General features: G+C 48.9%; 2 protein-coding genes across 10 annotated transcripts in view; one reads left to right on the forward strand and one right to left on the reverse strand.

The window, feature by feature from the left end:
* Positions 1 to 22,202, forward strand: part of WIPI1 (WD repeat domain, phosphoinositide interacting 1) — a 31,508-nt gene extending 9,306 nt beyond the window's left edge. Inside the window, exons 4-13 of one of the 3 annotated variants that reach the window (XR_010384574.1) lie at positions 1,421 to 1,517; positions 8,779 to 8,876; positions 9,527 to 9,619; positions 10,319 to 10,389; positions 11,672 to 11,779; positions 16,624 to 16,788; positions 17,433 to 17,540; positions 18,183 to 18,301; positions 18,760 to 18,947; positions 21,660 to 22,202. Coding sequence is in view for 2 of the 3 variants with exons in the window: in XM_031468948.2 (XP_031324808.2) it covers positions 1,421 to 1,517; positions 8,779 to 8,876; positions 9,527 to 9,619; positions 10,319 to 10,389; positions 11,672 to 11,779; positions 16,624 to 16,788; positions 17,433 to 17,540; positions 18,183 to 18,301; positions 18,760 to 18,860; positions 21,660 to 21,707 (1,008 nt within the window). In the remaining variant the exon portion in view is untranslated. The remainder of the gene's footprint in view (positions 1 to 1,420; positions 1,518 to 8,778; positions 8,877 to 9,526; positions 9,620 to 10,318; positions 10,390 to 11,671; positions 11,780 to 16,623; positions 16,789 to 17,432; positions 17,541 to 18,182; positions 18,302 to 18,759; positions 18,948 to 21,659) is intronic. The other 2 variants (XM_064495630.1, XM_031468948.2) reach the window with 2 other exon arrangements.
* A 1-nt stretch (position 22,203) lies between these two features.
* Positions 22,204 to 24,026, reverse strand: part of ARSG (arylsulfatase G) — a 69,992-nt gene continuing 68,169 nt past the window's right edge. For 6 of the 7 annotated variants that reach the window (XM_010975971.3, XM_064495625.1, XM_064495624.1 and 3 more), the window contains one exon: positions 22,204 to 23,198. In XM_010975971.3, coding sequence (XP_010974273.3) covers positions 22,924 to 23,198 — 275 coding nt within the window. In that variant the 3' untranslated portion in view covers positions 22,204 to 22,923. The remainder of the gene's footprint in view (positions 23,199 to 24,026) is intronic. The other variant, XR_010384573.1, reaches the window with a different exon arrangement.

Consider the following 24,026-nt stretch of genomic DNA (forward strand, 5'->3'; position numbering starts at 1 on the left):
GAGGTGTCCCTCGGGATGAAAAAGTCTGGCCAGAGAGCGGTGGTTCTCAGAGCCAGGGACTTGTGTAAACGCCTCTGAATCTGAGTCTCCAGGCAGAGCCCAGGCCTTGCCCCTGCAATACCAGGTGCTCACCAGCCCAGAGGAAGCCTGGTCCGCACAAGCGGGGGTCGGGGGGCAGGCACTTGTTGGACCAGAACCCCCTTCCTAACAGCTCCTCCCCAGCCCCCAACATCTGCCCTCGTTTTGAGCCCTGTGTTCTGGTCTCTACACATCCAACACCTTAATTCCGAGGCCTGTTTCCACAGGGCCTGGGGAAAGAGGCTTTAAGTCTGGCAGGTTTCTTTTGAAGAGGAAGAGAAGGGTGACAGGGCCCTGGGGAGGGGGAGCCCCCGGGAGAGGAGCCAATCAGAGCGGGCAGAGGGGGCTGGGGGGCGGGCACTGGGTCGGGTGTCACGTGAGGGTTGAAGGGTTTCTCCAATTCCCCTGAACCAGGGCTGGAGAAAGTGCACAAAAGTGGGTCTGGACGAGAGTTTGAGTGGAGTCTAGTTAAAGCCAGCAGTGACTTGGAGAGGGCAAAATGGGACACGGTGTGGTACAGATGGAACAAAGAAGCCCGCGTCTGTACAGGAGGGAGACTTTGCTGTGAACATGGAAGGGTGGGACATGTCTGGTGGGAACGGGAACTGAACAGTTTCCCTGAAATCGTCTTAAATGGCAAAGGAATCTGATCAGGAAGTGTCCAGAAACCCCTGTGCTAAGGGGAGGGGAAAGCACCCCCCCTCAATTTCTAAATGAAATTTCCTGAGATCTTAAATTTTCTGTTTCTGTTCAAGTGGCTGATGTACTTACGCACACTTCACACGATCTTCAAATTGACCATCAGAATTCTTCCCCCATTATTCTAAGTGAAGTAGGCCAGAAAGAGAAAGAAAAGTACCACATGAGATCGCTCATATGTGGAATCTAGAAAACAAAAACAAACAAACAAACAAAAACAAAGCATAAATACAGGACAGAAATAGACTCACAGACAGAGAATACAGACTTGTGGTTGCCAGGGGGGTGGAGGGTGGGAAGGGATAGACTGGGATTTCAAAACTGTAGCATAGATAAACAAGCTTATACTGTATAGCACAGGGAAATATACACAAAATGTTATGATAACTCACAGAGAAAAAAATGTGACAATGAGTGTGTATATGTCCATGAATGACTGAAAAATTGTGCTGAACACGAATCTGACACAACATTGTAAAATGATTATAAATCAATAAAAAATGTTAAAAAAAAAAAAAAAGAATTCTTCCCCCTTTAGGCTTAGAATCAGGTTAGGATTCACATGAAAGGCAAGTGATTTCGGGATGGTGGGGCTCTTTTCGTGGAATCAGTCCGGTAGAGTGATGGGTCTGTGTGATTTCAGAGGCTGCTCGTTTGCCTGGAGGAGTCCATTTACATTCACAACATTAAAGACATGAAGCTGTTGAAGACCATCCTGGATATCCCTGCAAACCCAACAGGTGAGCTCCAAGCACGGAAATGGGTGCCCCCAGATCTCGTGTCAGGGTGCTCCTTGCGCAAGCTGTGTTTCCACCTAAACTGAAAACCTATTGTGTTTGCTTCATTGCTTTACACATCTTTGTGGCGTTTGCCTTGAAGCTTTGTCTTAATGGTGGCAGATTCAAATCCTATCAGGCTGCTCCTCCTGCAGGGGGAAGTTCCTTCCGTCTGGGACCCGTGCTCAGGGAACGTGTCGAAGCATTTAGGCAGACACATAAGAGATTTCACGCATCTGATACTGAAAGGTGTTTACCCTTCGTTACTTTCCTGGTTGTTCAGTACAGCGTAAGCGTAATAATTAGAAGCAGGTTTTGACTTGATGTGTCTGCGAGGAGACGGACAACCCAAACCGTGAAGAATGTTTTGTTACATTACAAGTGAATCTCTCTACTTGGGTGATATGCTAGGATGTTGGGCTTTAAGTCTCAGATGTAACACCGTTCAATAAAACTTCCCACTTCAAGAATGGGAATAGTTTGGACTGGTTTGATTGAAATAGCTGATGATGATGATGATGGCACTTTATGAATTCGTGGAAGTAGAAGTAAACGAGAAGGAAGTCCTTCGTTGTGCGGTTGGGTGGGGAGTCACCAGACTGGAACAGCTGGCACATCTAACGATTCAGGGTAATATTTGTAAATTGCACTCCAACTTAGTGTCATTGAATTACTGCCTCCGTTTACTGTAGTTTCCTGATCCTTTGACTTTCACTGAATTTCAAGATCTTTGTGGCCCAACTTCAGGCCCCTAGGTTCTTGGAGCCTCAGTCTCACTATCTGTGAAATGGAATAATAATACCCATCTCCCAGGATCAGCTGGAAAATTAAGGTACTTATACAGACGGCCCTTTGCTGTTGACCTCAGTGCTTTAAAATCTCAGTCCTGCCAAAATGGTATTTTAAAAGATCAAAGCTATTGAGGCCATTATAAAGTTGGGTGAGATAATGACTTTTAAGCCTATTTCGCAAAATGGAGGGTGGTAAGTGAATTTGCTTGGGGTGGGGGGCGGTTAGTTGTTTTTCGTTTTTTGGGATTTTTTTAGAAATGAGAGGCTGAACTAATCTGGAAAGTATTTATTGCAGACATGCTATGTGCCCAGGACCACAGTAGACACTGTCAGGCACAGATTGTGGCAGCCGCAGGAACCCAGGAACCCAAAATCTAGCCAGCACTAGCTCCCTGAGGCGGCCTGCCCCATGTAACGTAGGGCACAGCCAGGGCCCTGGCCTCTTTGGTAGGGCCGGGACCCAGGGTGTGACAGCTGAAGAAAGATGTGCTCTTCTGATCGGGCGGGAGAGGAGTCATGGAGTCTGAGCAGAGCCCACGGGACGGGTGGGCCTGACCTGGACCCTGGTGGCTCTGGGCAGGGGACATTTCAGGAGGACAGAAAGCTCAAAAGCTGCCAGTGGCTCTCTGTTTCTTAGAAAAGAGGGGAGTTGGGCACAGTCCGTGGCCTCTCCAGTGGGGTGACCTGTGGGTTAATGCAGTGGTCAGCTGCCCTCCCTCCCATTGACACACTCAGCCTGCTCGGGCCCGGGGACAGGGCTGTCTGTGTCCAGGGCTGTCCCTTCTATGAAGAGCCCATCTGCTGTTAATTTTCTGCTGTTATAGCTGTTTGTCATAGCTCGGAAAACTCACTGATTGCCTCAGATCCTGCAGTGAAACAGGGAAAAGATGAGGTTTGAAAGTGTGGGGCTATTTGTGCTTGATGTGAGAGAGAATGTGCACTATCTGTAAAGGGCATCCTTTTATCTCAAGAAAAAATTAGGAACAATGGGAGGTGTTTTCTCTGTCTCAGATAAACATTATGAATGGGTCCCGGTTTAGCACTTCCTCCTGAAAGGCCAGGGGTGGGTGAAAAGACCAAGATGTGTCTTATTACACCTGGGACATTCTTTGGAGACACAGCCCGAGACCTTTTTCAAACCCTGACATTTACAACCATCCTCTCAACTATCCCTGAGCTCTTTCTGCTTCAGTAAAGTGGAGCTGATCATTTTCACCACACAGGGCTATTCTGGGGAGGATGGACCAGGGCCGTGGAGTGCATGAGAGTAAAGGCAGGTCTGCTGAGCACAGGCAGGCGGTCAGCAAGGCTCCCTCAGCGCCAGCTCTGCTCACACACTTCCGTCTCCAGCCGGGAGGGCGGCCTCGAAACAGGTCCAAGTTTCACTGCACTGACCTGACCCATCAGCAGACCCTGAGCAGCTGAAACCATGACTGTAAGATCCTCAGAAGCCAGGAGTCTCCTATATTTGTTCCCATTCTCTCGTTTATTTTCTGAACAGCAACAACAAAATATAAGAGGGGAACTCTGTCCCTCAGTTTTTCTGAATCCTTAATGGGTCCACAAGGGAGACGGAATCACTTGACTGTGTCTCCATCACACAAAGTCTGAATGTATCTTGACCTAGTGAACCACAGATACGCGATGAACACGGACTTCTGCCACTGCTTCATGCTCAGCATCGAATGTGGCTGTAAATTTCCTTCCCTTTTGTCTGTTTGTGTCAGGCCCATTCCTGTTGTGTCAAAGATTGCAGGCTGTTTCCTTTCAAGAGTTTGGCCAGACGGGGCCCGAAGTTAATTTCCTGCCAGCACAGCAGTCTGTGCCCTGAGCAGCTGAGGGTGGAAATCTCCACAAAAAACCTGCCAACTGCAGAACTCAAGGATGCCATAGATCAGAGACCCCTTTACGGGGTGTCAAGGGAGCAGTCTATTCCACGGGGCACCGTGTGTAACAGAGCAGAGTCGCTATGTATCCCCCAGCGAGTGCTCTTAAAATGTAACCCAGGTGGGGTAAACGGTGCTCGTTTGCAGTAGCACGGAGCATTTGCAAGCACAGAAATGACTTCTTTCCTTTCTATTTTTAAAGATGGCAAAGCATATTCTGAGACATTAATCAACCCAGAGAGAGCTGCATTTTGTAAATCACTGTTAACTTGCTTTATGTTTGACACGTAATACTATAAATACCAAGGTAAGAGTGATTTAGAATCACAGGACTTCCTTCTGATTCCAGCAAATGATGCCACTGGTTCTTGAACGGAAAGCAGGCATTTCTTTCCCAGCTGTGGAAGAATTACAGCCAAACAATTTCTGTGAAATTATAACTGACAGTGATTTATGAAAATGTGTGTCAAGTTTAAAGTCCACAAGCCACATCAAAACCTAACTCCTGTAATTTAAAAAAAAAAAAAAAGCCTGGAAGAAAATACTCAAATATTAAGAGCACTGAAAAGCCTCTGGGTTTTAGAATTATGGGTGATTTCTTTCTCTCTCTCTTTATATTTTCTGGGCTCTGCAAATTTTTTTGCACTATCACTTTTATATTACAAAACATTTTATATTATAAAGTAATATCAAAGAAAAAGCTCATTTCCTGCCTAAAAAAGGGATTTGGGTGACATTTGTGATACAAACGGAAGACTTGGTAGGACAGTAATATCTAAGTCTGTAGCAGACTCTTCCTACTGTCCTCAGGGGCTTCACAAGAAATAAAGATGCATTCTTAGGGCTGATTGGATTTGTCCGACAACTGGACTACAGGAAACCAAAAAAGCTCACATTAAGCATTTCTGGGGACCTTCGTTAAGTCTACAAGGGTTGGTGTGCAGAGTCCCTTGGCTAAATTCAGATGGGCTGGCAGAGGTGCCGGCCCCTAAGCAAAACTGTCAGGTAGGTGGTTATGTGTCAGGGTCAACCTGCCCTGGTCCCTTCTCGTCAGAATCCAGTGTCACCTCTTCCTCCATTAGGTATTACAGAAAGTTCTATGTTAGCCGAAGAAGTTTAAGCTTTCTTCTTTTCTGGGATATTTACATTTTAATATAGAACTCAGCAAGTCACCTCACACTCAGCAAGAATGGCCATTATCAAAAAGACAAGCGGTAACAAGTGTTGGCAAGCACGTGGAGAAAAGGGAACCCTCGTGCGCTGCCCGTGGGAATGTAAACTGGTGCCGCCGCTATGGAAACGCTCCAGACGGTCCTCAAAAAACTAAAACTAGAACCACCTTATGTTTAAGCAATTCCACTTCTGGGTATTTATCCAAAGAAAATGAAAACACTAACTCAGAAACATAACTGGGCTCCCGTGTTCATTGCGGCATTATTTACAATGGCCAAGACATGGAAACAAACTAAGTGTTCATTGATGGATGAATGGATGAATAAAGAACTAGTATATAGAAATAATGGAATACTACTTGCTCAGCCATAAAAAAAAAAAAGAAAGAAATCTTTCCATTGTAATAACAAGGATGGACCTTGAGGGCTTCGTTCTAAGTGAATTAAATCAGGCAGAGCAAGATAAATACCATCCGATCTCGCCTGTATGTGGAATCTTAAAAACAAACGAGCTCATAGATACAGAGAACAGATTGGTGGTTGCCGGAGGCTGGGAGTCAGGTGGAAGGGGAATGAGAAATGGTCAGACGGGGTCAAAAGGCACACACTTCCCAGTTACAAAATAAATCATCCACGGGGGTATAACATTCAGGACAGAAACTGTCATTAATAATACTGTAGTGCTTATTTGAAAGGTGCTTAGAGAATAGGGCTTAAAAGTTCTCATCAAGAAAAAAATATTTTTTTTTTGGTAACTATATATGGTGAAAGATGTTAACTAGACTTACTGTGATCATTTTGTAATATATACAAATACGAAATCGTTATGCTGTGTCCCTGAAACTGATACAGTGTTATTTGGCAGTTACACCTCAGTTAAAAAGAAAAACATACTGAAGGGCAGCGGGAAGGATCTGTCCAAGCCTTCTGCTCAAAGACCCCTCTGGTTCCTTCTCCCTGCCACAGAGATATTTTCAGTTGAGGAAGTAAGTAAATGAAGACTTGGGATCTTGGAACATTAAAGCTGGAAAGGACCCTAGATCACCATTGCCCCCTTGCCCCCTCATTCCCCAGGGAGGAAACAGGCCTGAAAGGACCAGGTATAACTCAGCCTGTGTTACACTATCTACAGAACCTACGTCGATGCCATCTTGAAGCCATGCCGTGGACATTCTTCAAACACTGACTCCCCCGCTCCCAAAATAGCTTTATTGAGATATAATTCACATGCCATACAATTTGTGCATTCCAAGTACACAATTCAGTAGCTTTTAGTATATTCAGTCAATTTTAGGATATTTTCATCAATCCCCACAAAAAACCCGTACCTCTTAGCCATCACCCCCTTGCTCCAAGTCCTAGGCTACCCTAATCTGCTTTCTATCCCAGAGCTTTGTCTGTCCTGGATTCTCATATAAGGGACTCATACAATATACGGTCTTTTGTGAACATAGTATTTTCAGGGTTTATCCATGTAGTAGTAGGAATTAGTACTTCATTTCTTTTTAGTGTCTGATACTATTCCATGGTTAGGATATACCACATTTTATCTATTCATTCATCAGTTGATAGACATTTGGGTTGTTTCCACTTTTTGACTATTATGAATAATGTTGCTATGAACATTTGTATACAAGTTTTTATGCGGCTACACTTTTTAATTTCTCTTGGGTGTATACCTAGGGGTGGAATTTGGGGGGTTATATAATAATTCTGTGTTTAACCTTTTGAGGAACTGCCAGGCTGTTTTCCAAAGCAGCACCCACCCCCATTACATTCCCAGCAGCAGTGTATGAGAGTTCCAATTATCTGTCTTTTTGATTATAGCCATCCTAGGGGGTGCGAAGTGGTATCTCATTGTGGTTTTGATTAACACTGCTTTTTCTAAACCCATGTGCTCAGAACCCGTCAGCAGTTACCCACTGCATCTGTAAGATCTTAACTTTTTGATCTGGCTTGGTGCTCGAGTCCTTCTACAGATGCCACGTTCAATCTTAATATCTTTGCCGCCCCTATGGGAACCCCCGACACCAGCCACCCGACCTCCTGATTTTCTTCCCTCCCCAGTTCCACAAGACCAGAATGCCTTCTGTCTGGCTGGCTCTTCTTGAAATTGCATTTGTGTTGCAAAGAGCTCGGATGATGGTGGGAAATTGGGGTTCCTAGAGCAAAACTGGGAAGGGATGAGTGGCCTCTTCTAAAGCCTGGTGACCTTGCACAGGAAAGAGGGCTGCAGGGTGCCAGAGCCTGCAGGAAAGGGTGCTGGGCTCAGTCGCCCTCCCACAGCTGCATGGCCAGTGATAAGAGCATAGCCCTGGCTGTGTCCTCAGCAAAGCCAGAGCAGGAGGTAGGACCTTGGTACCAATTCTCAATGTTTATTTTTTTTACCCCCACTCTCCCCACCCCACCCCAAAAGATTAGATCAGGTACCTCTTAGCCTGATCTAAAGTTTTTCTTATACTTTTGAAAGAAACCCATGTAATGTACTAACTTGTAACAAAGGTATCAGTCACCTTTTTCATTTAAAAAGACGTCTCTCTTGCACTATCTCAAAGTTTCTATTCTGGTGATGCTTTTGGTCCTGATAATTCCTTGAATTCACTTCTATCACGTACACCTCTATGAATCTAAACCATCCTTGTAAAAGTCCCTTACTTACATGCTAGTAGGATCCTCCCCAGCTTGAATCCCCTTGTAAATAATAATGGCTCAGGTTGGTTCAATTGTTTGATTGGCTGTTTACTTTTCCAGAATATTGTGGAAGCGTCTTCAATCCAAAATGTCCTCTTTCTTTGGTTTGCTCCAGTGGCAGCCACGCTGTCTTCACTGCAGATGCAGCCCTCAAGTGCACCTTCACCTCTGCCTTTATCAAGGCAGGATATTTGGCTCAGAAATGAGCACTTTCTAAATAGGTGCCCCCCAACCCCAACCCAGCTTCCCTATCCTCCAGCCTGAAATGACTGGCCTTTCTGTCACCTGCAGAAAGGCTAACACCACCCACCCTTTTACAGTTGGAACATTTCCAACAGGAGTAAATTCTCCTGCAGCCCTAGAGGGTCATGGAACTGGGGGAGAAGTAAATGTTATTTCAGGGCCCTGGGGTAAAATGTGAGGAAAAGCGTTTAAAATGTTCTAAATTCTGATTTCTTCGCTGTGGAGTGGACATGGTCGGTGTCAAACGGTGAGGTCTTCCCCTGTGAATTCTCTTTATTGGAGTCCTTTGATGAGAAGAATCAGTTCCAAGGAAACATCGGCAAGGCCGTTCCTCCCCTCACCAGCAGGTGGCACTGTAGTCGTACCATTTGCAGATGCCCTTTCCAGGCAAGGTCTCCCCTGGCGGACCCTGGCTTTTCATGTGCGCTTTGCTCCCTGCCAGGTCTGTGTGCCCTCTCTATCAACCATTCCAATTCTTACGTGGCCTATCCTGGAAGCCTGACGACAGGCGAGATCGTGCTTTACGACGGACACTCCCTGGTAAGTGGACAGTGATCCTGACCGGCCCAGTCTGCCTGCCTGGCTGCGTGGTCAGTGGCAAGTGAGGGGCAGGTGGGGCGCAGTGCTGAGGCGGAAGCAGCCCTGGGCGGCTGCTGGGTGTGGAGGGGACGGTGATGCTGTCCACCCTGGTTGCCCAGTCGCCGTAGCCACGAGGCAGCGTGCCAGGCCGAGTCAGACATCTGCTGGCGGATGGAAGCCTTGCACCAGCTGGTGGCCCTTCGTCGGATCGAGTGTGTCATGCTGGGCCGTGTCGCGGCCCGCGACAGCGTGCAGCTGTTTCACATTTCCTGTCCTCTGCTCTCGGAGGCTTCACAGAGCGGGCCAGGCTGGCTGCAGGAAGTCAGGCCCCCAGAGATGCACGCAGGGCCACAGCACCCTGCCTTGGCCACACGGCAGGTCGTCCAGCTTCCCGAGGGCAGGAAAGGGGACAGAAACGGAGCAGCCCCTGAAGCAGAATCTAGATAGGCCAGGAAACGACGTACAGTTTATGTGTCAACAGTCTGGTGGAAAGAGAGACAGGGAACCTGGCAGATGAGTGGGAGTGTCTGGGAAGGAAAGAGGAAGGATGGAGATGAAATGCACCTTCCCTTTGCCCCGCCCGCAACATCCATTTTGCTTTTCACCAACAGAAAACAGTCTGCACGATTGCTGCCCATGAGGGGACACTGGCTGCCATCGCCTTTAACGCCTCAGGCTCCAAACTGGCGAGCGCATCTGAGAAAGTGAGTGTTCCCGGGGCCTCGGGCTCTCCTCCAGCTGGGGCGGTGCTGGTTGGCTCCCCGTGCTGAGAGCTGAGGGAAGGAGGCCAGGAACGCGAGGACTGACAAGTCTCAGGCCGCTCAGGATTCATTCAGAGGGAGGCCTTCGGGCCCCTGCGGGTTGGGGTGCATTTATCAACCCAACAGACCAGAGGCCTCGGCCCTGCAGGAAACGAGATACTTTGCACAGAGCCTTGCGGTCTCATTAAGCAGTGTGGGTGCATGTCATCGCAGATACAGAGAGATACTGCATCTCATAAGCCCGTTAGAAACAGTGTGTCTGGCTGTTTAGCAGGTGAGATTAATCTCTTCTGAGTAGAATAATCAGGGAAGGTGATCAAGTTGAATTTCAGATTCCATGGAAAACAGGTGTATCTGTGACAGGCAGAGACTGACTGTTCTGGGAAGGCAGAGTGGATGAAACAGACACGCCCAGAGCCTCAGGCTAGGGTGGGGAGGGACCAGGAAACAGGAGTGTCCAATTCCCGCTCCCAGGATGGTTTACATGGCACATACACAAACCAGAGAGCCTCACTGCTCCACCTTCTGGGCTTCCCCTCCAGAGACAGATGTTCAAAACCAACAAGACGCGCTCCTCTCTAAAGGCTTGTGTCTGTGTGAAGCCATTCGTGGTATGAATTGCCCACCTGCTTTCTCTTCCAGGGCACTGTCATCCGGGTGTTCTCAGTACCTGATGGGCAAAAGCTCTATGAGTTTCGGAGAGGAATGAAAAGGTCTGTGTTCACTGTGAGACCCATTTTAAAGTCCCCACAGAGGTCCTGCCGTGGGTGGCTGGCAGCCATCTGGGGAGAGGATGGGGGTGCCATGCACTCGGCTTCTGCCTGGAAGGATGAATACCTGTACTTTCTCCGGTCACTGCCTTAAACGCCCTGCCAAGTGCTTAGTACCCCTGAGAGCGGAGAAGGGTTACCCTTGCTAACATGGGCCTTCAGCCTGGAGAGCCCTTTTTTTGACATGTGCATGGGTGGCCTGCAAAGGAGGAACGAGATGAGCGAGGAGTCACAGCCCAAAAGTAACTTCCAATTCCCTTCCGTGGAATAAAAACGTGCCGTGGTCGGGGATGCTATGGGCTGCCAAGCTTGCAGCTGGGTCAGTGCACAGAGCACATGCAGAACCTCCAGCATGACAGGAAGGAGGCTTGTTTCTTCTCACCTGAAGCCATGACCCACTGGGAATCTTTCCGACATTAATTTCAAAATAGGAATGACACAGTGCTAAAGGGATCTTAGACCACAGGCAGACCTCGGGGCCACTGTGGGCTTGGTTCCGGACCACCGCAATAAAGCGAGTCACACGCATTTTTTGGTTCCCCAATGCCTGTAAAAGTTATGTTTATACTGTACTGTAGTCTTATTAAGTCTGCAATAGCATTATGTCTAAGGAAAACTATGTACATACCTTAATTTTAAAATGCTCTATGGAGGGAGGGTATAGCCCAGGGGTAGAGCACATGCTTAGCATGCACAAGGTCATGGGTTCAATCCCCTGTACCTCCATTAAAATAAATAAATAAGTAAAACCTAATTACCCACCCCCCCCAGAAAATAAATAAAAATGCTCTATTGCTAAAAAAATGCTAACCACCATCTGAGCCTCCAGCGAGGTATGATCTTTTTGCAACAGTAACATCAAAGATCACTGATCACAGATCACCGTGACAAATATAACAGTAATGAAAAGGCTTGAAATATGGTGAGAATTACCAAAACATGTACAGAGACATGAAGTGAGCAAATACTCTTGGAAAAACGACACCGATGGATTTGCTCAAGGCAGGGTTGCCACAGACCTTCAACATGTTAAAAAACAACCAAAAGAAGACCCCAAAACGCAGTATCTGCAAAGCGTAATGAAGTGCGGTGGAATAGAAGGAGGTCTGCCTGTGCCCAGGCTCTTCAGGACACGTCCGTGTTCTTTCTGAAGCTGATTTTTGAACTCTAAGGCCGCCCCCCTCACCTCCCGGGCTCACCCGTCCACTCGTTGCTGTGTTTCTAGGTATGTGACGATCAGCTCTCTGGTCTTCAGTATGGACTCCCAGTTCCTCTGTGCCTCAAGCAACACGGAGACTGTGCACATCTTCAAGCTGGAGCATCTCAACAACAGGTAGGCGAGGCTCCTTAGCCTAGAGGAGGCAGGTCCTGGTTATCCTGCCGGCGTCCGCGGTTTCTTCCCTTTCTCAATGCTGTGAACTTGTTACGTCTTCACCAAAGGGGTGAGTGTGGCTTAGCAAAGACTCAGTGGTGCAATGCCTGGCAGCACAAAACCTGGGGCCCCCCATCCTGAGTTTGTGCCCTGGCTCTGTCCCTTATGAGCCACAAGGCTCAGGCAGGTTATTTTGTGTGAGGGGGGGGAAGACATATCATTTCTTTTTTTTTATTATTAAAGTATAGTTGATTTACAATGTTTCAGGTGTACAGCAAAGTGATTCAGTTATATGTATATACACATATACATATTCTTTTTCAGATTCTTTTCCATTATAGGTTATTATAAGACACTGAATATAGTTCCCTGTGCTGTACAGTAGGTCCTTGTTGTTTATCTATTTTATATGTGGTAATGTGTATCTGTTAATCCCTAATTTATCCTAATTTATCCTAATTTATTTATTTATTTATCCTAATTTATCCCACCTGCCCCTTTCCCCTTTGGTAACCATAAGTTTATTTTCTATGTCTGTGAGTCTGTTTCTGTTTTGTTAATAAGATCGTTTGTATTGTTCTTTTAGTTCCACATGTAAGTGTTATCATATGATATTTGTCTTTCTCTTCACTTAGTATAATGATCTCTAGGTCCATCCATGTTGCTGCAAATGGGATTATTTCATTCTTTTTTATGGCTGAGTCATATTCCATTGAGTGTGTGTGCATGTGTGTGTGTGTGTGTGTGTGTGGTGTGTATATATCTTTATCCAGCCATCTATTGATGGACATTTAAGTTGCTCCCATGTCTTGGCTATTGTAAGTAGTTCTGCTATGAACATGGAGAAGGTACATGTATATTTTCGAGTTAAGTTTTCGTCTCTTCAGGATATGTGCTTAGGCAGGTAATTTAATCTTTCTGTACTTCCATTTCTTCATCTGCAAAGCATAAAAAAGTCATAATCATAATCATAATGATACATGCATCTTAGGCTTGCTGTGAGTTCCTTGACCGGGAGCATGCCGTATAGGACAGAGGTGTTAGCCAGTCTGGCCGTAAATACAGTAGTGTACAGGCAGGCCTCGTGTTGTGGCTCTGTGCTTTATTGTGCTTTGCAGATACCGCATTTTTGAAAAATTGAAGGTTTGTGGCAACCCCGTGTCGAGCAAGTCTATCGGTGCCGTTTTTTCCAAGAACATTTGCTCACTTTGTGTCTCTGCGTCACATTTTGGTAATTCTCACAATATTTCAAACTTGTTCATTATTGTTATGCTCGTTACGGTGATCTGTGGTCAGTGATCTTTGATGTTACTAGTGCAAAAAACTTACGCCTCGCTGAAGGCTCAGATGATGGTTAGCAGTTTTTAGCAACAGAGCACTTTTTAAATGAAGGTACATACATTGTTTTCTTAGACATAACGCTATTGCACTCTGAATAGACTACAGCATACTGTAAACATCACTTTTCTATGCACTGGGAAAATAAAATGTGCGTGTAACTTGCTTTATTGCGCTGATCTGGAACTGAACCCCACAGTAGTTCCAAGGTCTGCCTGGATTGATCATTGCCATTCCCCAAGCCCTGAGTGCTCGGCAGACACAGTCACAATGTGTCACTTTCTCGTGCACAGCACAATGTCCCAGTCATGCCTGTACATATGTATATTCATTTTAATATTCTTTTTCATTAAAGGTTATTACAAGATATTGAATATAATTCCTTGTGCTATACAGAAGAAATTTGTTTTATCTATTTTTATTTATAGTGGTTAACATTTGCAAATCTCAAACTCCCAAATTTATCCCTTCCCCCCCTTACCCTGGGAACCATAAGATTGTTTACTCTGTGACTCTGTTTCTATTTTGTGAGTTCATTAGTGACCTCTTTTTTTTTTGTTTTTTTAACAGTCCACATATGAGTGATGTCATATAGTATTTTTCTTTCTCTTCCTGGCTTACTTCACTTAAAATGGTGATCTCCAGGTCCATCCATGTTGCTGTAAATGGCATTATTTTATTCTTTTTTTTTATCACTGAGTAGTATTCCATTGTACAAATATACCACAATTTCTTTATCCAGTCATCTGTCTATGGACATTTAGATTGCTTCCATGTCTTGGCTATTGTAAATAGTGCTGCTGTGAACTTTGGGTGCATATATCTTTTTGAATTAGAGTTCCCTCTGGATTTGTGCCCAGGAGTGGGATTGCTGGATGATATGGTAAGTCTGTTTCTAGTTTTTTGAGGAATCGCTGTACTGTTTTCCATAGTGGCTGCACCAAACTACATTCCCACCAGCGGTGTAGGAAGGTTCCCTTTTCCCCACACCCTCTCCATCATTATCGTTTGTGGACTTTTTAATGAGGGCCATTCTGACTGGTGTGGTGATACCTCATTGTCGTTTTGATTTGCATTTCTCTGATAATTAGCAATATTGAGCATTTTTTCATGTGCCTATTGGCCATTTGTATGTCTTCATTAGAGAATTGCTTGTTTAGGTCCTCTGCCTATTTTTGGATTAGGTTGTTTGTTTTTTTTGTTATTAAGTTGTATGAGCTGTTTATATATTCTGGAGATGAAACCTCTTGTCAGTTGCACCATTTGCAAATGTCTTCTCCCTTTCCGTAGGTTGTTGTTTTGTTTTGCTTATGGCTTCCTTTGCTGTGCTGTGACCTTTAATTAGGCCCCATTTGTTTATTTTTGCTTTTATTTCTTTTGCCTGGGTAGACTTCCCTGGGAGAACATTACAAAGATTAATGTCAGAGAATGTTTTGCCTATGTTTTCTTCTAGGAGGTTTATAATAGCTTCTTATGTTTAAGTCTTTAAGCTATTTTGAGTTTATTTTTGTGTATGGTGTGCGGGAGTGTTCTAACTTCATTGATTTACACGCAGCTGTCCGGTTTCCCCAACACCACCTGCTGAAGAGACTGTCTTTTCTCCACTGTATATTCTTGCCTCCTTTTGTTGAAGATTAATTGACTGTAGGTCTGTGGGTTTATTTCTGGGCTCTCTATTCTTTTCCATTGATCCATATGTCTGTTTTTGTACCAATACCATGCTATTTTGATGACTGTAGCTCTGTAGGATTGTCTGAAGTCTGGGAGGGTTATTCCTCCAGCTTCGTTCTTTTTCTTCAGTATTGCTTTGGCAGTGGTCTCCACCTGAGTCTATTATTGGTGCTTAAAATAGGAGATCACCACATGGACTCATCTCCCCTCCAGGCTCTCCTGTTTCTGTCGGTCTCAGACCACCAGGAATAAGCCTTGGAGTCGCTCTGGACTCTCCCTCAGCCGGTCGGTGAAGTGTTAACACATCCCGCATGAGACGGCTCGTATTTGCCACCTTGGTGCCATTTCTCCGGCCACTGCCCTGAACCAAGCATTTCACAGCTCTTGGCTGGTCCACTTTGTTACTCTCCTCTTTGGTCTCACTCCTTCTAGCCTCTTCTTACAATCCATCCTATGTCTCTTGCTGGACTCATCTGCTGAACACACCCCTTTAAGCATGACCCTCCCTCCTCTGACACCTTTATTCCCCCTTTGCCCTTGGGAATAAAGTCCCGGCTCCTCCTGCCTAGCATTCGAGGCTTTTCTTGGCGCACCTGGTCTGCCGCTGCAGACTTCCCGCCTCTCCCACCTCCACCGGACCAGCACTGCTCATCTGCATCCACGTCTGACATGTGCTCCGCCTGCGCCCGCTCCATGGCTCTGAGTCAGGCGCTGTGGTCCTGGAGCTCTGCCTGTGCTCTGCCTGCCGACCCTGCATGAGGTGTCCTGCTTGCTCTTTCTGTATATCTGTGCTGTGCCTCCACCTTGAATGCAGGACCTGGATGTGGTACCTCTTTGTAAGTCCCAGCCCTCAGCCCAGAGCTCTGGCACACAGCACAGGTGTGTCTGGGATGTTCAGGATCCGAGCGTGATGGTAGAAGCCTGGGAAGCGCCCATCATTTTCAGATGAGAAAATTGAGGCCCAGAGAGTTTTGTCCAAAGACCATCCAGCCGGTTGGTGCCCATGAGAAATCAACCCCAGAGCTTATGAGCTGCAATGTGCCCCCGCAGCCCCCGCCACCAGGATCTAGTCCCACAGAGGAGCAACCTCTGAGCTGGTGTGCCGCTCAGCAGCACATGTGGCCCCCCTGGTCCTCAAAGTGCTGACCACTGCGGAGAGCTCGGAGGCAGGCGTGCGCCCCGCCCAGCCTCACGTCTCACAGTGGAGCAGTTGTCCCCTTTGCCTGGTGGAGCCCCTGGGCTGGCGCGTGATGACTGCAGGGGGCGCACCGGGTCCCTCTGAATTATTCCCCTCCCCCACCACCCCGTGGTGAATCCCCGGGAACCTGGGTGGCTCGAGGGCTGTAATCAAACACCATCCAAAGCGTCTTGCCTGGAGGCTTGCTTCCCACGCAGTCTGGCTGGGGAGGCCTTAACACTGGGATCGGCCTGTTCTTCCGTGAGCCCAGGACAGGCCTGGGCTTCTTTTACAGAGTCCAGGGGCAGATTCCATCTCGCTTTCTCCCCGAGCCCCCTTTTAGAAATCTAGAAATCAGACTAATCATCGGACACGACCTTTTTTTAACGTGGGAAAGCGGTAGCACTGCGAACCTCTTAATGGCTTTGCAGTGGCTTGCTGCCCTGCGGTCCGGCCGGGCCGGCTCGTCCTGAATTGTCCTAGGTGGGCAGAACATTACGCGAAGGCACAGTTCCTTCCCGCCGCTGCGGGCCCAGCAGGTTCAGGTGCGCAGAGTGTTGGACGGATGCCGCGGACCGCGGCCCCGTCTCACCCTCGCGTGTGACCTCACTCCCCCCAGTCGACCAGAAGAGCCTTCGACCTGGAGTGGCTACGTGGGAAAGGTGTTCATGGCTGCCTCCAACTACCTCCCCGCCCAGGTGTCCGACATGATGAACCAGGACAGGGCCTTTGCCACCGGGCGTCTGAGCTTCTCCGGGCAGAGGAACATCTGCACCCTCTCCACGTACGTATGGCGCCACCCACTCCCGACAAGCAGGAACCATTCTGCGTCTCGGGGTGGCGGGGGGTGGGGGGTGCTGGCACAGGAATTTTCACCCTCTGGTCACAGTGACACTGTCTTGAAAACAGTTCCCATTCTTAGGGAATCATGTAAAAAGGCTCTCGTCCAGACGCCTAGGTTCAGATACCTATGGGGTCGACAGATATTTTACCGAAGCAGTTTAAAAGCACTTATTAAAGTTGAATGTTGTAAAAATTTCATAAACCTGGCCAGCAAGCACGGGAGCCAGTTTCACTCCTGTTTTCCTTTCCGTGGCTGTGAGAGGCAGAAACCACGTCCCGCTCAGGTGAGCGGATGTGTTTGCCGGCAGGGGTATTTCACGGAGCAGCAGTGCGTTCGCACCGCATTTCGTGTCGTCCACACAATTGTTTTTAAAAACAAGAAATAATCCTCAAGGTCGATCACTAGGACACAACGCAAAGACTTGAGCAGAAACCCATGCTCTGGGGTCGGCGAGCTGCAGGTCTGTTGACGGCGGGACGAGAAGTTGGTGACCCCCCTCCCGGAGGAGTGAGGCTTTGTCACTCGAAGCCGGTCCATTGCCCACGTTCGTTGTGATCACAGCACACGTTTCTCTTGGCTCTTAGGATCCAGAAATTGCCGAGGCTCTTGGTTGCATCGTCCGACGGACACCTTTACATCTACAACCTGGACCCTCAGGACGGAGGAGAGTGTGTCTTAATCAAGACCCACAGGTGAAGAGACTAGTTTTCAAAAAGCCAGCCTTTCAGAGAGCTGACCGCGTCGCGTTGCCCCTTAGCTGAGGACACCCACAAGCCCAGCGCCCTTGCTTTTCCCTCTCGGCCACGGGCACTGCCCTGGGCCGCGCTCAGGTCCGGCCCCCTGCCCACCACCACGCTGCGTGCTGCGCAGGAGCCGGGCCGAATGACGTGCAGAACGCAAGGCCCCTCCTCGGACAGTTCCTCCGACACAGCGGGCGCTTAGAAACATTTCGCTGACTGAACCCAAAAGCCCTCTTGACCTGTGACCAAAGGCAGGGCGACCTCCTGCTGCGGACAGAACCCTGCCAGCTGCCACTGCCCCCGCGCCCGGGGTGGGGGGCTCCCCTCCAGCACCCACCTTGGTGCCCTTGCCTGGGTGGGCCGGGAGGAGGGAAGGACCGAGCTTCGTCTGTTAGACGTAAGTGAAGCGAAGCTGTGTGATCGGCCCTGGCCGTTTGAGGCCACTTTGCTTAACACCCACCCGGCAGGGTGCTGACAGGTCCGTGCCTTGAACTCTAGCAGCCAAGCGCGTGTTTCCTGCTGCTTTTCCTTTTGGAAGTGTCCCGGGCGTGTGGTGATCTCTTTCCCTCTTCCATTCCCCTCTTCTGCAATTAGCTTGCTTGGCTCAGGAACCAGCGAAGAGAACAAAGAAAATGACCTCAGGCCTTCATTACCTCAGTCTTACGCTGCAACCGTAGCCCGACCGAGCGCAGCTGCGGCCTCCACGGTGCCGGGTGAGTGGGGCCCAGGGGCCGGCCGTGCACAGGGCGGGGGGGGGCGCGGGGACCGAGACGTGTGGAGCAGCGACCCTCCCCCCTCACTGCTGCCTGTGGATTTCCTCCCAGGTGAAGCCTTTGAACTCGGGTCCCTAAACCTGGCAGGCGTAGCCCCAAAACGGTTGTGTCCCTGACAAGCAGCGTTAAACCTTTGCCTCTTGGAGGATTTTGCAACCAGGTGGAAAGTTTGAAGTGCCTGGGATGGAAGGGTGGGCGAGACCGGCAGTCCGGGGGCTTAGGGACCGTAAACGGTGGGGATTTTGGCTTGTTGGAAGCGTGGTCTCTCCAGCTGGAAAGCGAAGGCAGCCTCCACAGTTCCCCTGGATTCTTACTTTGCTGAGGTCCAGCCCCAGATCAGGGTCTGTCCCCAAAGACAGACCCTGTGGCTCCTCTCATGTCTCATTCTTGTTTTCTAGGTTACTCCGAGGACGGCGGGGCGCTCCGAGGAGAGGTTATTCCTGAACACGAGTTTGCGACGGGACCAGTGTGTCTTGATGATGAGAATGAGTTCCCCCCTGTGAGCATTCGGGATCCCTAAGAGCGGCTCAGTCTGTATGCTTGGCCGGAAACCTTCCCCTCGGGTGCGAGGTGGCGTCACTTCCCGGTTAGCTAGTCTGTAAACGTCTAATCCTCTAATATCGGGAAAGCCGCGGGCGTGCACTGTGCCGCGCGCTTCAGACCAGGCAGACTAGCCAAGCCGACAGCGCTAGGACAGCCGAGCACTAGCGCAGGGCGGCTGGGCGGCCTCCCTGCACTCAGAGGCCTAGAATCCTTGACCTTGCTTCTTTACCTTTGTCTTTGCTGCTCACAAGGTAGGAACTTGCCTGTGTGAGCGCTTACTTTTCTGAGGTTCCTAGGATGCTCCCGCAGAATGTTGTCGCCCTTGTGCCAAAGCTGGTGGTCTAACAGGGCTGGGCGCTCAGCCCCCTCCAGCTCCGACAAGACACACACTAGTTAACGGCCAGGCAGAGTGCAGAAGCGGTGGCGAGAGCTCCCCCAGCCCCGGCGCCTCTCGCTGGGCTTCCGGCGTCCTGCTTCAGCCCTTCTGCCGCGGGGGCCCGGGGGCTGGCTGGACGCTGGGAAGACAAGCTTGTCCCCCTGGGTGGCTGCCAGCCCTGTTTAGCTTCTGATTCTTTAAGGTTCCATTCAGAGCAGCATATAGACCCCTCTTGTGAGCTACAGTTAGAGAACAGCCCAGACAGTCAATGGGAAAGTGTTTAGAGGTGGAAGCGGTACTTTGGCCAAGACTTGGGAGAGTCAACTGAGTGTCCCTCCTGGAGGCAGAGAGAAGTAGCCACTGGGCACAGACCCTGGTGTGCAGTGTCTTCGCCTGATCATTATTTCCTGTCAGTTGGATTCCATTTACAAAAGGATGGAGTGTGGGTCTGGCTTCCTTCTTGCGTAGATCCTTGGGACAATTTAGCAAGCACAGTCAGCTTAAAAAAAAAAAAGAAGAAGAGCAAGCTGCCGCGGGGCCCTTTGTGCAGGTCTGGAGGGCTGTGTTCGCGATCTCAACTTGAGATTGTCATTTCTGGCTCTTAATGGGCAGGTTGCCAAATACAGTGCCAACCAGTGAAATGTATATTTTAAGGGTGGAAAGCAGTCGTTCTTAAAAACATTAATAATGTATTTTAAAACATCTGTTGGCTTGATGCCTTCTGATAAACCAGTTGTTTTGCCATTGGGTTCTCTTGCCCCAACTGGCTCTAGAGGGAGTTTTTCTGTTTCTCCGAAGTTGGTGGTTAATTACTTGAAGTTGCGTCTTCCGGGAACCAGAGCAGGTCCGGTGCAGTGGGGATGGACGAGACGGTCCTGTCCGTGGTGAGGTTCCATTTCAGCAATTTTGGTAAAAGTCTGTGGCTGCTTATAAAAGATCGTCAGATTCTTAGATTCTAAACTGTAATCAGAGTAGACCTCGCAGCTTCTCACGTTTACAGAATCAGGATACTTCGGATGTTGGCATTCAGGAAGTGACCCCTTGCCAAAGAAAACCTGTATCAAATAATAGGTACACCCTGCAGATCATTTGGAGTGGGGAAAAAAAATTAGGGATGCTTAGAAACTAGCACTAAAATGTGTCGAGAGGCCCGTGTGCCTACACGCCGCCCGGAAGCCGGGTACGAGCTATCTGTCCTCTCTCCCTCTTAAGGACCAAATGAGTGAAAGTTGGCTTCAGTCGCATTGGGGATTTTTATTTATACACAAGGAAGGCTTCCTGTCAGTGAGAGTGCTCATCACTGAACGAGGTTCCCCAGAACGGTCATTGGGCCCCAGCAATTTCGGAGCAGGCCCTGTGTGCAGAGCTGGTGGCGGGCATCTCAGAGGCCATCAAACCCCGGCCCTGCCCTCAAGCCTGCAGGTGGACGGTGAGGAGAGGGCCATGCTCCTGCAAGACAGCGACGTGGTGGCAGGGGGCTTCTCCCTCTCGCCACACGAGGGTCAGAGGCTGGAGTGTTGCTGGGATGTTCTTGCAACATCCTCAGTCACGCCCTCAGTGGCAACAGTAGTCAACTGGAGATGCTAGATGCCTTCCCCCCTCTGCCTCTGTTCTGAATCATCAGGCCTATTACCAGTACCTGTCCGAATCCGCATCTCTACCCATGTTCCTTAAAAATTTCCGGGATCACGCGTGGCTCTTGGGGCTCTCAGCTGCGTTAACATCCCTTCTCACAGACTCCAGCGTAGTTTTGCCCGGGGAGTCTCACAAAGGGCTCTCGGTGGTCGTCTTCAAACGTACTGACCCTTCCGTGGGTATGGTCACTCTTACTTTCTTGGGATTTACTTTGCTGCAATAACAAGGCGAGAAGAGAGACCTGATCCTCCCCAGTCCCTTAGAAAGGTGCTGTATTCAGGAGGGGAGCCGCTTTCATTTCAGTAACAAGCTAACCTCGACAAGTCTGCATATTTTCTGATACTAGTCTTCCTCTCGGGAGCAAGAGTAAGGGAATTGGGGCCAAGGGTATTTGCTGACTTTCTCATGGTGATGAAGCAGTCTGTGTTTACAAGTAAGATGAGCCTTGTAGAAATAACACACACACACACACACACACACACGCACGCACACATCCAAACACACATATCCAAACACACACCCATCTGTTTTACAAGTAGCATTTTCTGACTGTGCCACCCCCGTCTCCACCTAGATAAGACGGGTGAACTTTCTGTGACCACACATGAGGGTCAGTCTGTGGATGTTCAGGAAGGCTCTGCGGGGCCCAGCCGACCCTGTGCGGGCCCAGATCTGTTGACAATGCAGCCTGCCTGACAGCCTCTTCCCGGAAAGAGTAAGGCCGTTCTGTTTTGATTTCGGTAGATAATCTTGTGCCGCGGAAGTCAGAAGGGCAAAACGAAGCAGTCCTGATGGGAAGCGCACCTCAGAAATCAGGACCTCCCCTGTCAGGGGGTTTTGGAGGAAGCAAGGAAGGTGGAAGAAAGGAGTGCGAGTGTGTGAGCAGAATGGGGGGCAGGAACCCCAGGTGCCGCCTGCTTAAGCCACGGGACACAGTCCACGGCCCAGCCAGCTCTTCTCAGCCCTGGTTGCCCGTGGGTGCGGGAGACACGGTGCACACACGTCCTGCCACAGAAAGCACGTTACAGCCGTAGTGCCCACGCGAACTAACCATATTGGTCCATAACCCGAATTTTATATTTAAAAAGGGCATCCTTTTAAAATGTATGCTGTGTAAACGTGTACTTACAGGAAAACCTCTTCGAATTGTACTTCTTGTATATTACATGCCTAGAGAGAGAGAGAGACTATTTTAGCCAGGCAAAGTATTTCTGCAGTGATTGGAATAAATCATTTATTACCTTTGAGTCCCATTTAGGACACTAATAATAAAATCATGGCAATGCACTTTTGAGGCTTTAAAAATTTATTTCTTGGTGGCGTTAGGAAGCAGGAAGAACTCGTAAAATCTTTAAAATACAGCCAGTTGACCTGTAAAAGGGGGTGGGGGGGGTCGGGTAGGGACTTGGACTAATGTGGGCACTTCTGCTCTGAGACCTGGAAACGGATCTAAGTTTGTCAGGTCTGTGTCTATGCTGCTCATGGCATTCCGGGGGGAGCTTCCTAGACAGGGAGAGTCTCAGGCCCCCCCCAGGCCCACTTTCACAAGCCCCCAGGTGATCTGTATGCACACAGAGACGGAGAGGCACCGCCCTAGACACCAGCTGGGATGAACCTGTTAACATGACTAGTGAAACTGGGTGCGTTGAAAAACTGGCAGTGTATCGAGCGCCTGCTCTGTGTCGTCTAATACACCCAGCATTTTTCATGTATTGCCCGTTTAATCCTCAAAATCAGCTTGCAAGTTAGGTTAAATAATCACCCACGTTCAAAAGCTGGACCAGAACCCGGTCTGGCTCCCTCCACAGCCCGGTGCTTTCTCTTCCAGCTCGGCACGGAGTTCTCCCTCTCGAGCTGGCATGCAGGAGGGGCAGCAGGGGGCCACAGAGTGGTGGCTTCAGAGCAAAATTCCAAGACTGACTCTGAAAGCACACAGAGCTGCTGTGAGGAGGGTCCGACTGCAGCTGGGATGTGAACGTGCCCCATTTCTGGTCCCCCAACGTTCGTGTCACACGGTCTGGCAGCGGCAGGCAGCTCGGCGGGGGTTACAGCAGGGAGTTACCGAGGGATCCTGAGTGTAATCCGCTCTGGAGATGTTGTCATCGGCAATGTCTCGAAGGACACCCGCCAGAGCCTCTCTGACCTTGGGCAGTGCCCTCCGGTACTCAGCGCTCCCTCTTTCTAGAGGCAGGGCTTCCGCTGCATCGTCTTCCAAGTTAAAGATAAGGGGGGGCTCATGGTGCCGCTCGGGTCCGACGCTCCCATCGCAGGCTTTGGCTCCACCTAGAGAGAGGGTGACAACGGACACCCCGTCAAACCCAGCATTCGCCTTACATCATAAAGAGAACTGTGATGGATTCTAAATGAATCCAAACATCCCAGGACTCGAATACTCAAAATCATCGCTCTCCCGGTCCAAGCAATCGTCTCAAGAACCTGCGTACTCATTCTGGGAATATTCAGTTGTCCAAAGTGATTTAGAACTTCTCCTTGGACTTGGCTTCAGAGTCAGTAGGACACTGACTCAAAATACCTTTCACCTCTACCCTTTGAGAGTAAATCTGATTTTTTTTTTTAATGGATTTCTTGAATACAGAGGTTACTCACCACGGCGAATCAGGCAGGGAGGCGAGGTGAGTAACTTCACCTTGGGCTGCAATTCAGATTCTTGTATGAATTAGAATCTGGCTGTTAAGGTGGTCCCCAAAGAGAGGTGATGAAATGTCTGGAGTGATGGCAGCATCCTTGGGTGTTAATGACTCAGATGACCCCCCCTCCCCCCGTTTGCATGCAAAAAGGTCTTTAGGTTCCTGGCAGAAATGAATATAATATAACTGAATAAACAAAAGGAACTGAGGCAAAGGCTAGCCCTTGGAAATACAGGCAATCCTAAACACCCTCTTTTTGTCTCTGAGCTTCTTAGCAACCAAACATGAATAAGGTAGACATTTACCAACTGCTCTGGGGGGAAGAGGGGCCTTTTTCTGGCTCTGAGGTGTGGGAGAATTTTTTTCCCACTGGCTCCTCCTAGGGGGGACCCTGTCTGATGGCACGCACCACAGCATCCTTAGGAAAAACACAGCTGTGTGATCAGGGCAGTCCAGCTGATGA

Source organism: Camelus dromedarius, chromosome 16 (genome assembly GCF_036321535.1).
Source record: "Camelus dromedarius isolate mCamDro1 chromosome 16, mCamDro1.pat, whole genome shotgun sequence".
Lineage (NCBI taxonomy): Eukaryota > Metazoa > Chordata > Mammalia > Artiodactyla > Camelidae > Camelus > Camelus dromedarius.